Here is a 14,372-nt window from a genome sequence, read left to right as displayed (position 1 = left end):
TGATGTGATCTAAATGTGATAAGATGTGATAAGATCAAACAATGATCTCATTGAGCACAGGGACATATACTCTGACAGGGATGAATGGCAGAATATTCCTTAAAACCCAGACAAAAGCATTTTCCATAAACCCCTCCAACTTACAAAAGAATAAAACTGAAATATGAACATGCAAGGAGTCAGCTATTAAGGGGAAATATAAATTATTTAAAAATAAAAATAGATATCTTCTTCAGAATGAGAAGTAAAAGATGCTTGATGTGTTCAGTAAACATAACAAAAGTGCATTTTAGCTGCCAAATTGAAGTTGCTGATGTTTTTTGGAGAGAGCTCAGATTCCCAGGTTATACAGTGCTCCCTCCCACGACTCTGACATGTATATAAACTCTGAGCTCTCCAAAGCCCACTGCCAGTTCTCTTCGTGGACTAACTGTAACGGAGAGACTAAAGATGATTCCTTTCTTACCCATATTTTCTCTACTCTTGCTGGTTGTTGTTAACTCTGCAAATGCCAATGGCCATTATGACAAGATCTTGGCTCATAGCCGAATCAGGGGCCGGGATCAGGGGTAAGTCAGTAGTTCATTTTTATAATTTTTTTTTCTTAGCTTGTTTTATGTGTAAGTATACATAAAGTTCCTTATATATGCCTCAGGTTTTTTTTTTATTTACTAAAAAGTAACAATAAAAATGAGTATTCTGTGATTTATAAATGTGTTTTCAACTTTAAAAATTTCTGTCAAGGTAATTTTCATGTAATTGCTTTTTATGAAGCATTACATAATTTTAATCTAATTGACAACATTTAACGGGACATTTATTTATTATTTTATTTATTTGTATTTTTATTTCCTTCCAAAAACCTGAAATGAGGTTTCCAAAATTAAAAATATATATGGTTAGGGTTCTCATTAAGTAAGTTATCTTTGAAATATCTCACATAATGTTAAGGAAATTGTCATTTAAATTATGTATGAAAATAAAATAATGAGTAATAGAACTAGTTCTTTAAATATTTTAAAGCATTTAAGAATGCTTTTAAATTCTGCATTCTGTAAAATTTGCAAAAGTAACATATTTCTTGGAATCAATCCAACTACAACTTAGCATTTTTAAAGTTACCAGGCATAATTTAGTAACTTAACCAACCATTTATAATTTTTTTTTTGAAATGGATCTTGGCACTCTTCTAATGTCTCAGAGAGATTTTCACAATGCTCAAATGTTCCTTTGCTTTACAGTGCAAATAAAACTTCAATCTCTTTAAGAGAGAAAAACACTTAAAATTCTGGCACAGGATGTTCTGATCTATTTCCACTCAAAGACATAGATTTTCCTTTGTGCAGCCATATTATTCAAGTTAATTTTAATACTTATTTACTTCTGTGATTACTCACCTAGAAAATGACAGAATGCGGTGTTTTTTGACATAGGAAAACTTGTCTCTTTGCTTTCTGATTCCTCACTGTTCCAGAGTCCATTGTTCCAGATTAGAATCCCAAATGAGCACATGTTTGATTTAGGAAGGGTCAGTAGATTATCTTACTACTAGAAATAATAAGACACACATGACAACAAAACTAAGTTGAACTTAATGCTGCTTGAATATTCCTACTAAATTAACTTTTGAAACGCTGGTGTTCTCTCAAGGATGTATAATTTCCTCTCTCTTTTTTCTCTCCTAGAATTTAGTTTTTCTAATGATTCAGTATGATTGAATCAAGAAGTAGATTTTTGCAAGACTAGAATCACATCTTTGAAAATTGAGTCCACATGTTAACTTTTTTTCTGAATCATCTGACCTGAAGGTATGAAACACTGGTTGTCATTAGGACACTAACTCTCTTTCCTTCCCTCTGTCTTCCAGCCCAAATGTCTGTGCCCTTCAACAGATTTTAGGCACCAAAAAGAAATACTTCAGCACTTGTAGGAACTGGTACCAAGGTGCCATCTGTGGAAAGAAAACGTAAGTCTCATCTTTTCCTTAATGTCCCAGTCCCCAAAGCAACACTACGCCTTTCCTTGGACACATGCATCATTTTTCTTGAAAATATTCTCCCAAATTGAAAGCTTTAAAAACAAAAAATATATATATCATAAAGGTGAATAAAGGAATTCTCCCTGCATTTCTCCCTCTGCTAATGCACCTCTCATGAGCCTTGAATCTATGTGTCACAGAGGTCCAAAAGAGGTCGATGGCAATCACATTGCCATGTAATTTGGTATGGAATCAGTGGGAGACTATGGCATTTCTACCCTGGTTTGGCCCTCTTTTTTAGGCAAGACACTTAACCTCTATGCCTCACTTTATAAAAATGGTTTCCTCAGTTTCCTCATTTTATAAAAAAAAAAAAAAAAAAATGAGCCAGAAAAACAAACTGATCTAAAATATCAGGATTTTTGAAGCACTAATTAATGTTTCCCTACAATCACTTGGAAATTATCTGAATTACTCCAGTTTACCTCAAAGTTTTCATCAACACTCGAAGTTGGAAAGAACTTAAGTTTCGTCTCTTCATTTAATCCAATTATTCCATCCCACACTGCCAGATCCCCAGAGGTCCACAAAGGTGATAAAGCCCATCATTGTATTTACTATCTCCATAGGCAAAAAGACAATCACTCTTTACTTAGAAGAAAATATTTTTTATTACTTGATAAACATGCATAGTGGTTTAATCTATCAATAAACCTTGGTAGGAAAATACAATCCTGAGCATATATACAAGTTGAGAGTTACTCGAGTGGTCTGATTCTTCATTTTAAAAGGAAGGAGCTGAGTCATAGAAAGAGCAAGTTGCTGTATCACAAAGATTAGTGATACCATTCCCGATCAAGAAAAGAGTGCTTCCTATTAATTTGGACTCCACTCTTGATGAAGGATGCCCTGAGAATTAAATATCTGAATGAGAACCTGCTTAGTAGATCATCATTAAACTTTAGGTGGAAGATTGGGGGATTGTTAAAAACTTCTTCCTAACTTAATAGTATTGGTACAAATACTAAATATGGCATCACTTAACTTCTTGGAGCCTTTGTTTCTTTACCTGTGAATGTCGATTTTATACTTACAGAGTTTCTGGGGGTGGGGGGTGGGTAGAATGATTTGATGATTGTGAAATCGCTAAGTAACTCACAATATCGATTGTCCTTAAGTGTAAAGTGCTTTAACAAATGGATATATGTGGGTGGGAAAAGGGGTTGTAACCAGATCCCTACCTAAAATACATAAGATTATCTTTATTTCCAGATACAAATCACATATTCAATGTATGTAACCTTAGTGGACTCTACTTCCCCATGGTAACTAAGTCTAGGACACCACAGGAGTTTGCTGCCTCTTCCTATTCATTTGCTTAATAGAGTTTCAACTGATTTGATAGAGTTACTTTTTGGCCTGGATCTAATTCCTACTTGTTTGCAGACATCTGCTAGATTTGTGAGTCATTCACACAATTACAATGCAAGTCAGCGACTGCAATGATCTTGGCCATAATGCAGGCTGGGCCCCAGCTGGGAACTCCAAAACTCTGGATTCTCCTTCCTTTGTTCACATTCTTGGTTACCATGAGGCATATTTGGAATGCACACCAACTACATAAGAAAGGACCTGCTGTCTGAAATATTCAGGGGATATCTTTACTGCATTCTTCCTGAAAGTTAGGAAAGTATGATGTAATCTCACTTTAACCATCTAAACATGGTTAGAGATGCCAAGGCTTGTGCAAAGGTCATGCCAACATTCTTTCTTGCTCTCCATTAAAAAAAAAAAAAGAAAATCCTGTTTCGAAGCCTGGCTTTTTATCAGAAACATAACAGTGTCTCCTTTGTTATACTATATTAGCTTTTTTCCCCCAAGTAGCTTCATTTTCACAACCACATTTACATTTGTGCTCTGAAATAAATATAAATGCTAGCTGCTAGTTTCAAATAATCAAATAAATCAATAACATTGACGAGAGGAATGTCTGTTTTGCCATCTGCTTGCAGCTGCTAAAATTTCCAGAGGCATCTTTAGGACTCTTTGTATCAGTTGACAGAAATGCTTGTCTTCTCATTGAACAGTTGCTTTGCAGATTTGAAGGAAATAATTGGGCAGGTCTAATGATAAACATGAATTTCCTAAGTTTAAGATATTTTCCATAACATATATTGGCTGAATAACATAGTGTTTTGTAGTCTTCCTTTCAGCTTCCATTTTCATGAGATTTTTAGATACTATTCAGAAAATGAGGATAGATTTTCCACTTTCAGAGATGTGCACAGTTATGATTCTTTTTTACTCTTGTTTCATTCTACCAACCATGTGAGAGATTTAAGTTTTGTATAGAATAAATGATCTCCTGAAAAAACCTACTTTTTTGTTTTTAAAATATCAACTCACATAACCATATTGTTCAACTATCAGTTTAAATTGCAACTGATTATTTTGGAATTTTGTTCCATCTGGTGAACTGTCTATGGTAAGGCTAATCTTTGGTTCATATTAGCAAGTGTTATAGAAATTTTTGTTACTTTAACAATTTCCTCTTCTATTCACTATTTTACGTCAAGTCCTGTACTATCAATATTGGACCAATAAATATGTGTCTCAGTTTTTTAATCATGTATAATATATGCTAAAGCTAACGTGGAAACATTCTGAATCAGTCCTTTGGCATCCAAGTATTCAAATTTATTTATATGGGGATGTTAGTGAATAAATTATTTCAGAGGCCATGCTAGGAATTGCCTAAGGTTCCCATATAGTTTCCGTATTCTAATACCAACTATTCTTGAAATTATTTTGAAATTGAAGAACAATTTGAAATTGGCATTCCCCACTTAAATTTGTCCATGTCTTATCTGTCAACTATCTTTAAGTTAATATTCCATGCCAGAAACATTTCGTGTTTCATATTTTACTGCATATATGGGTATGAATATTCATATTTTACTGCATATATGGGTATGAATAAATAATGTTACATTGTACTTTTTAAATTGACATCAAGAAAATAGAGAAATAGGATTCTTTTTTTTAATTTCTTTTTTTTTACATTTACTTATTTTTGAGACAGAGAGAGACAGAGCATGAACGGGGGAGGGGCAGAGAGAGAGGGAGACACAGAATCGGAAGCAGGCTCCAGGCTCTGAGCCATCAGCCCAGAGCCCAATGCGGGGCTCGAACTCACGAACCGCGAGATCGTGACCTGAGCTGAAGTTGGACGCTTAACCGACTGAGCCACCCAGGCGCCCCTGAGAAATAGGATTCTAAGATGACAAACAGGGCCACAAATCATGGATAATCACTTAATGGACCTGGCTTCAATTTGAAAAGCTTATTTACTTTTTAAGCTATATAAGATAATTTCTTATATCATTAATATTCTCCTTTTTTCTTTTATTGTAATTTCTATCATTCTAAGAAAATATGACCTTTCTCTTAAATATATTCTTTCATTTACTCATACTTCTTGAGTACAATTATCACAACTAGAAAAAAGCCAAAATAAAATATCTGAACTAGTTAATGCATGCTTAATTACTAAATTGCAAGATAACCAGCTTATAAGTAATTATTTTAAATTGCATGACATGGAATTTATCAATTAAAAATTACAAAATGGTCTATATCTCCTCTTCAGTGATAATATTCCCCCATTTCCAATTTTTGTTTTGTGCATTCACCTTCGTATTTCTATTGAGAGGAAACAGAGAATTATGTAAAATTTTAATTAAAAATATTACTGGGTGCCTGGGTGGCTCAGTCAGTTGAGTGTCTGACTTTGGCTCAGTTCATAATCTCACGATTCGTGAGTTCGAGCACCATGTCCGCTCGGTGCTCACAGCTCACAGAGCCTGGAGCCTGCTTCCGATTCTCTCTCCCTCTCTCTCTGCTCCTCCCCCACTCGTGCTCTGTTTCTTACTCTCTCTCAAAAATAATAATAAATAAAAGTATTTTAAAAAATATATTACCTATGCTAGAATCTGAAGAACACCAGAAAATGTCAAATGGAATTTGATAAAATGAAGATCAGGATAATATTTTTAATAAATTAAAAAAATAAAAGAAATTAGATGATTTCAGGTTACTATTTTCCCACAAAATATAGTAATTTATACAAAGTTGATTTGGATACATCTTTGCTGAATTTTCTGGTTTGTTGTCTTAATTATGCCTTATATAATTTAATACACTTTGTTAACTATGAACAGAATAGCATTTTCTTGAATATTGTATTGTCTTTGAAAACAATACAATACATTGGATTAAATAAATTAAGGACTGTATTTAGTATGATCAAACTAATTACTGGCAATTCAAATGTAAAATAGCATTATTTTAGTTAGCAGTAGAATAGCTTTTATTGATTGAAAGGGGTTAATATATTTCCTGATGTTTCTAGTTTCTAATAACCTTATACTAATAAACATTTCTGACCGTTTATAGTTTACGAAGTGATTCCCAACGCATCATTTTTTTTTTTTAATTTTTTTTTCAACGTTTATTTATTTTTGGGACAGAGAGAGACAGAGCATGAACGGGGGAGGGGCAGAGAGAGGGAGACACAGAATCGGAAACAGGCTCCAGGCTCTGAGCCATCAGCCCAGAGCCCGACGCGGGGCTCGAACTCACGGACCGCGAGATCGTGACCTGGCTGAAGTCGGACGCTTAACCGACTGCGCCACCCAGGCGCCCCTCCCAACGCATCATTTTATTCGAGACTCACAACTAGCTTGTGAGTAGGTGTCAGGGATACTATATCCATGTTAAATAGTTGGAGAAACTGACACTTGAATTTGTTAAATTACTTGCTCAAAGTCACACATCCACCAAGTATAGAACTGGGAACCATAAACCCCATTTTTCTGCCTCAAGATCCTGGAACTTTTCTATAATGCCATGACGTTGTATGGAGAAATCAAAGTAATGTAAATAACTTGATACCAGGAAATAAACAATTCTAGAGTCTCAAAAATCATCACAGTAAGTGGTATGTTTCTGCTAAGATTATAACAAAATGAATTCTGTGTAGTTCCCCATTTTAATATTAATTTTCTTCTGACCTACAGGACGGTGTTATATGAATGTTGCCCTGGTTATATGAGGATGGAAGGAATGAAAGGCTGCCCAGCAGGTAAAATTTCAATTACTGAAATAAATGAGGAGCGTGTCTTGTGTGAAGAAAGAGATTTGAGGTAGCTTAGCCTGTAGAGAACCCAATTTTGTGTATGAGTGCATGTGCGCGTGTGTGTATGTGTGTGTATTTAGCACCATAATAAATCCAAGATAAACCACCAATATCTTTGTGTTAATCATGAATTTGTCATGGTGATAAAGTATTAAAACCTACTGCTCATGCATTGAATGTTGGACCAGACAATAGGAGCTTGGTTGTAACTTCAAATTAGTTCAATTTTCCTTCAAGAATGAAAATCCTCTCTACAAAATCCTTGTCTTTGAATTTGTTTACAAACATGGAGTGGACTCGTTGGAAAGGCATAATCTCTAATTGAACAGCTCTGATCTTATAACATTCCTCATATTGAAAGCTGGTTTCCTATAACTGCCAACTGGAGAAAAAAGTTAATCTATTTCCTCTTTGAAACAACTTTGAAAAAACGTTCATATATTTAATACCAATCATCACATACTTCCTCCACTATACTCCTTTCCCCAACAGACTCTTCTCTTCTCTGGGCTAAGCATCCCCAGTTCTTCTAATATAACATAAACTTTGGAGCTGTCACCATCATGGACACCAACACATAAAAAGCCTCCAGTCCAGTCATCTTTTTTCTGAATCTGATCCCAGACTGGTGTCTGCAATCTATGTGGGTCCCAGCATCTGAGAGAATATCATCAAGACAAATTCTTCACTTTTGGGGGCCCCTGAACTTTGGTTACTATCATTGGTAACCACATGCTATCATCAGCTCCTAATGAATTTATGATCAGTTAAAAACTGATTACAGTTCTTTCTATCGAGTTGGGTATTTCTCTAGGATTTGTTTTTCAACTTCAAGTCTGGCCTGACTATGAATACTATCAAGTCAGCTCTTTTTCTAGGATTTATATTTTCAGCTTGGGCGTAAAGATATACATGGAACTCTGTTACATTTAACTTGTTAATCTTGACTCATTTTCCTCATCCTTTTGGGGTCTTTTAAATTCTGATTTTATAACTTGATTATTAATTGTGTCACCCAGTCTTGATATATTCACAAATGTAATAACCACTTCTCCTATGGTATTATTCAAATAAGATAGGGTCAAAAAATGAATAAATAGGCTGTACCAACTTTCAGGTTGATATTCATATATTAATATTTCTTCTGAAGTTCAGGAAAAATACTCTGGAAGTGTTAGATACTGCCATCTATTTCCTTCCTGAAATTATGCTGAAAAGAAGCAGGTCTACGTATTTCTTTTAGAAATCCAAATCTATGAAAATTAATAACCCAATACCTAACAATATTATACCATTTAAGAGCCTTAACCCAACATAAAAGAAAATATTACCTTTGGCCATTCTTTTAGTGAGAAGTGAAGAGCATATTCTTCTGTTCAGTGAATCAGAAATATTTATTGATACTTATAATTGAACTATTATTGACATAAGAGGAGTCAAACCTACATAGAGTAAGTGTTATACCAAGATGATAATTTAAAATTCATTTTCCCTCAACATGAAAGATATATGAAATAATAGTTTTCAGTGGTGTTTTATCATCTAGCACTCCAGTGACAATCTTTGTATAAAACTGATCATTCATGCAGAGAATTTTATTGCTAAAATTTTCAGTTAAATGAATTGAGGAACTTAGTATAAAGTTCAAATGATTGTGAAATAATATTCTTGAAATATTATTCTAAGACCTTGATTTCTTGATTATTTCAGTTATGCCTATTGACCATGTTTACGGCACTCTGGGCATCGTGGGAGCCACCACAACACAACGCTATTCTGATGTCTCAAGACTGAGGGAAGAGATTGAAGGAAAGGGATCATTTACTTATTTTGCACCGAGTAATGAGGCTTGGGACAACTTGGATTCTGTAATTCACTATTTTTATTAATACAATTATTTTTATTGTAGTTATTGCATTTGAATGGATTTATTAACTTGGAAATTAATAGAAATTTTATATCTTTTTATAATAGATACATGAGGATACATAAAAGGATGAGTTACTAAATGTAAGGAGTAAAGTATTTTAATACATCCATAAGTGGAATAACTTACCCAGTAGGTTCATAGACCAATTAAGAAAGGGAAAACCAAGAGTGGACTGAACTGGTGTTTGTCATTATTCTATTTTACTCCTATCCTCTTTCTTTTTTGATGGGAAGAGATTTATTGAGTTTTAGATGACATATCTAATAGAACAGTAAGTTAAGAAGCCTAGTGGAATTTAAAATTTATTATAAAGGCATATTCTAGAGATGCAATTAATTACTTTTAATTATATGTAAATATAGATGGCTGCTCAGACATTGACATATGTATATATGTGTAGGAATATTTAAATGAAATATTGTAAATAATGCATTTGATTTTCACATTTTTTGTGCATAATCTGCTTTATAATACACTAAATTTCTAATCTGTAAAATTAGTATAGAAATATATTTCTACTTTCTATTTGATATGAAGTTGAATTGATAATTACCACTAGAGTCAAATATTTAGTAAAACTTAGGCAGATTCCTCTAGATATTATCTTGCTACATTAACTGTATGTTTAATTGCTTGCGATATGGAACTCTCTCTTCTGGTTGTCTTTGACCTCATCTCTTAACCACCCTTCTGGTTCTTTTTGCTGACTCCTCTTCTTCCTTCCTTAAGAATGGGTCTTATTAAAGTCTCTACTAGGAATTAGACTCTGTTCTTTATATATACTTCTGATGACTTCAACTATGACTTTAGCGTGTATAACCATGAAATCTGTTTCTGTAGTTGCTCTCCTTGGAAATCCAGGAGAGTATTTCTAATGTCCATTTTAATATCTCCCCTTAGATACACTGCTGCGTCTTTAAACAAAAAGGTATCTAAGAGAATGCTATTTTCTTTCTTCACATAAACATTTGCTTTTCTTCTGGCTTCCCCCAGTCTCCCCCAAATAATTGGGAGTATCAATCTTAGTATTAGGCTTGAAAATTGTTAGTCATCTTATTTCTGTTCTAATTCTTACAAACTATTATTAGTTACCTATATCTCAAGTTTCATCCTCCTAATTGATACCTCCTTTTTGCTATGCATTATCACTATATTAACCTTCCTAAAGCCCAGTTTAAACATTATATTCCAATGCCACAAAATCTTCAGGGGCCCTTTGTTGCCAGTTTAGTTTATACTTTAGTCAGGCATTAAAGTCTTCCACATTATTGTCCCACATACTTTTCTAAAATTCTTTCTTAATATTATCTAAGAAAGATAAAAGTATGTGCTAACCAAACTGGACAACATCTGCTCTCCCAACTTTTACCCTGTGTCAGCAACTGGACTTAGAATGATCACTACCATTCTTACCCTGTCTACCCTTCAAGATCTATTACCAAGCCTTGAATAGCTGCTCTTCCTCATTTGACCCCTAGCAGCATTTTTTTCTCCTTCTATTCTTTATATTACTATGTTTATTTTTTTTTAACATTTATTTATTTTCAAGAGACAGAGGGAGACAGAGTGTGAGTGGGGGAGGGGCAGAGAGAGAGGGAGACACAGAATCGTAAGCGGGCTCCAGGCTCTGAGCTGTCAGCGCAGAGCCCAATGTGGGGCTCGAACCCACTAACCATGAGATCATGACCTGAGCTGAAGTCAGACGCTTCACCAACTGAGGCAGGCGCCCCTTACTATGTTTATTTTTAACTGCCCCTATATCATAAATACCTTAAAGATAGAGACTTTCCCATAGAGCCATATACAGTATCATGTAATATAGGATATACATATGTTACACATATATAGGATATATATTGGATTAAAAAAAAGGTACAGTATGGTTGAATTCTTGAATTTGATATGAAATAAACATAACATCCTCATTAAAATTTAAATGTTGTACAAAAATATAATGCCATTTTTGTTTTGTTTTGTTTACCATTTAAAATATTTCAAATGTCTGATAATTTCATATTGCCCTAAGCCTTTAATTTACATCAAGTTTGTCTCTCCATCAATATCTTTATTTAAAAAAATTTTTTGTCACTATAAATGTCCAAGCACTCTATCAGATTCAGGAGCCTTAACTCAGTACCTGAATTTACAAAATTACTTAATCAATTGAAATAATATAATTTTAATTATGTTGATTTGATTTGATCATCAGGGAAATGCAATAAGAAAGTAACAAGAGAGTAAGAAATAGTGTGATTATAAGTATTTTAATGATGAACCTCAATAAAATAAACTTCTACTATTTCAATTTTTCCTAGGATATCCGTAGAGGTTTGGAGAGCAATGTAAATGTTGAATTATTGAATGCTTTACATAGCCACATGGTTAATAACAGAATGTTGACCAAGGACTTAAAAAATGGCATGATTATTCCCTCAATGTATAACAATTTGGGACTTTTCATTAACCATTATCCTAATGGGGTAAGTTTCCTTAATAAAAAGTACATTTCTGAGTAATAGCACCCTTAATTTTTTCTATACCTTTTTATAATGTTCACAGAAAGAGTAAAATGTTAGTGACTGTTATATTATGCCTTTTCCCCACATTTATAGCATGTAAATTTCTAATTCAGTGGCTGATTTCTACTAGAGAGTGATTGTGAGGAAGAAATTAAATTCACTGTTGACTGATAGCAGACTTAGATGTTCTTAATAAAGGAGATTTTACTAGTTGATGTGTTTTAAAAATAACAACCTAAGAAAAAATAGTAAATAAGAGTTTATCAAAGAATAATCACAGAATGAGTATTCCTTTATTCATCCTCTACCTACTGTACTGATTTATGTTCTTGTGTATTTAGAGAAGAGTCTTTGTGGGAAACTTCCAGCAGAGTCATAGGGCTCTTTCAACAAATTTCCAGGGATGAAAAGGGTCAACAATGAGGCAATAATTAGGAAATCACTGCAATAGAACTGATTATATTTGTTCAATAATTATTTCTCTCTCTCAGAACTTATTTTAGGACCGGTAGAATTTTTTTTTAATGTAACTCATTGATCTGCATTTGAAATAGTTTATGACTATGTCTATAAAGGGAAGAGAAGGAAAAAAAGCAATAACTCAAATGAAAAAAAATGCTTTTTTTGCCTTAGTTTCTAGATTTGTTGAGTGTAACTGGATAGGGTTTTCAACTGGTCCTATTTCCTCTTAGTTTCTTTTTTAGACAGAACAATATATGTCTTCATCCTCAACATTTACATTTAGAATGTCGGTTCCTTCATGTTACATTTACTAGCAGAAATGAAAAATAATGGCCTTGCAGTCTCAGTGGTCAATGGATGGCTCTGATTTCTGCACTTGGATTTTCCCAAATAATTATAGGTTGTCACTGTTAACTGCGCTCGAATCATCCATGGGAACCAGATTGCAACAAATGGTGTTGTACATGTCATTGATCGTGTCCTTACACAAATTGGTACCTCAATTCAAGACTTCATTGAAGCAGAAGATGAACTCTCATCTTTTAGAGTAAGTAGAAGAAATAACAGCAGATTGCCTTGGACCATTGAAACATCTCCTTTCTCTCTCAGAGTCTAACCATAAAATGCTATTTTATTTTATTTTATTTTATTTTATTTTATTTTTCAACGTTTATTTATTTTTTGGGACAGAGAGAGACAGAGCATGAACGGGGGAGGGGCAGAGAGAGAGGGAGACACAGAATCGGAAACAGGCTCCAGGCTCTGAGCCATCAGCCCAGAGCCTGACGCGGGGCTGGAACTCACGGACCGCGAGATCGTGACCTGGCTGAAGTCGGACGCTTAACCGACTGCGCCACCCAGGCGCCCCATAAAATGCTATTTTAAAACTCTGGCAGAAATATAACAAATGTGTTTCTTGAAATGAAAAGACTTTTATTTTACACGGAAGAAATCATCTCCTATGACATAATCATATTTATTTGAACATGACAGATAAAGAATGGTTAGTTATGTGCCCATAGTGTATTTGGTGTATTTAGTATGTGTCCATCTCAGTTACATGTACTGCTGGATATTGCTACAGTCAAACAAGCATGGGCAGAATTCCCATTATTACAAAAAAAGTTGGAAAGGACATAGTTGGTTGTGTCAAAAAATGTTTTAAAGATCTAGCAAGAACAAACTTCTATAGTTTTCTATACAATCAGCTCCCTGCATCAGCCTAGGTGAAGTGTGTTGTCATTTGCCTTTGGATTTGCAGTGTGCAAGCCTCTAAAAAGCATGTTGGTGTTTCAGGCAGCTGCTATCACATCTGATATTCTGGAGGCCCTTGGAAGAGATGGTCACTTCACTCTCTTTGCTCCCACCAATGAGGCTTTTGAGAAGCTTCCACGAGGCGTCCTAGAAAGGATCATGGGAGACAAAGTGGCTTCTGAAGGTACTAAAAATTTCCTCCTCTTTGAGAACCCTCCCAGAATTCCAAGAAGAAAAGAGAAAAAAAAAAAAAAAAAAGATTAAGTCATGCCAAGATTATCAGCTTTTATAAGCAAAGGCAAAGACAAACTTTTGTTCTTAAGGTGGACTCTAAAAATCTTAAAAGAAAACAAAGCCCTTGAAAGAGTAGGCAGAGTAATTAAATAATGAATTTAAAAGATAAGAATATCCTAAAGATCACATTCCTTTTGTACTGCTTTCAAGCAAATAAATAGCAGGCATTAAAAAGGATTTAGCCATTGTTGAAAATAAATATTAGATCATCAAATTTTAATATCATATATGTATTATGCGATGCTTTTCATTTTAAATTTATGCTAAAAGATATCATTGAGTTGAGAAAACTTCATGGTTCTCTTTGGCCATTACTTATTTGATACACAGAATTTGCCTTCTTTCTAATCTCCCTTTCTATTTTCAAATAGATTTTACATTGTGAGTAGTACATTTAACTTAGCCTCTCCCAAAATATATTTTGAATGATTTAAAATGAAAAACTTGGATGATGCAGATATGGATAAAATACAGTTGAGGCATTAAAATTCCTTCAGGTATCTTCCAAGAAATCATCTTCATTTTGTCTATTCTCCAGATGTTTTCTTTAGGGAATGATTTGTCTTACCCTACTAATCTTCCGCTACTAATGTCTTTACAAATTATATGTAGACATTCTGTTATGAGTGGCTAAGGCAAGAGGTTGCTTGGGCACTTAGGAACAGTTATCACAAATAAATACAGGCCTTTTGAAAGGAGCAACTCTTCTTTTTTTTCACATCAGAAATTACTTTCTTA

General features: G+C 34.0%; 1 protein-coding gene across 6 annotated transcripts in view; it reads left to right on the top strand.

Moving 5' to 3' along the window:
* The first annotated feature begins 411 nt into the window (after positions 1–411).
* Positions 412–14,372, top strand: part of POSTN (periostin) — a 37,438-nt gene continuing 23,477 nt past the window's right edge. For all 6 annotated transcript variants that reach the window (XM_030309384.2, XM_030309373.2, XM_030309367.2 and 3 more), the window contains exons 1-7: positions 412–569; positions 1,868–1,966; positions 7,057–7,121; positions 8,886–9,043; positions 11,421–11,585; positions 12,487–12,633; positions 13,383–13,524. In XM_030309384.2, coding sequence (XP_030165244.1) covers positions 451–569; positions 1,868–1,966; positions 7,057–7,121; positions 8,886–9,043; positions 11,421–11,585; positions 12,487–12,633; positions 13,383–13,524 — 895 coding nt within the window. In that variant the 5' untranslated portion in view covers positions 412–450. The remainder of the gene's footprint in view (positions 570–1,867; positions 1,967–7,056; positions 7,122–8,885; positions 9,044–11,420; positions 11,586–12,486; positions 12,634–13,382; positions 13,525–14,372) is intronic.

The sequence above is a fragment of the Lynx canadensis genome, chromosome A1 (genome assembly GCF_007474595.2).
Source record: "Lynx canadensis isolate LIC74 chromosome A1, mLynCan4.pri.v2, whole genome shotgun sequence".
NCBI lineage: Eukaryota > Metazoa > Chordata > Mammalia > Carnivora > Felidae > Lynx > Lynx canadensis.
This window is presented reverse-complemented; position numbering and strand designations above follow the sequence as displayed.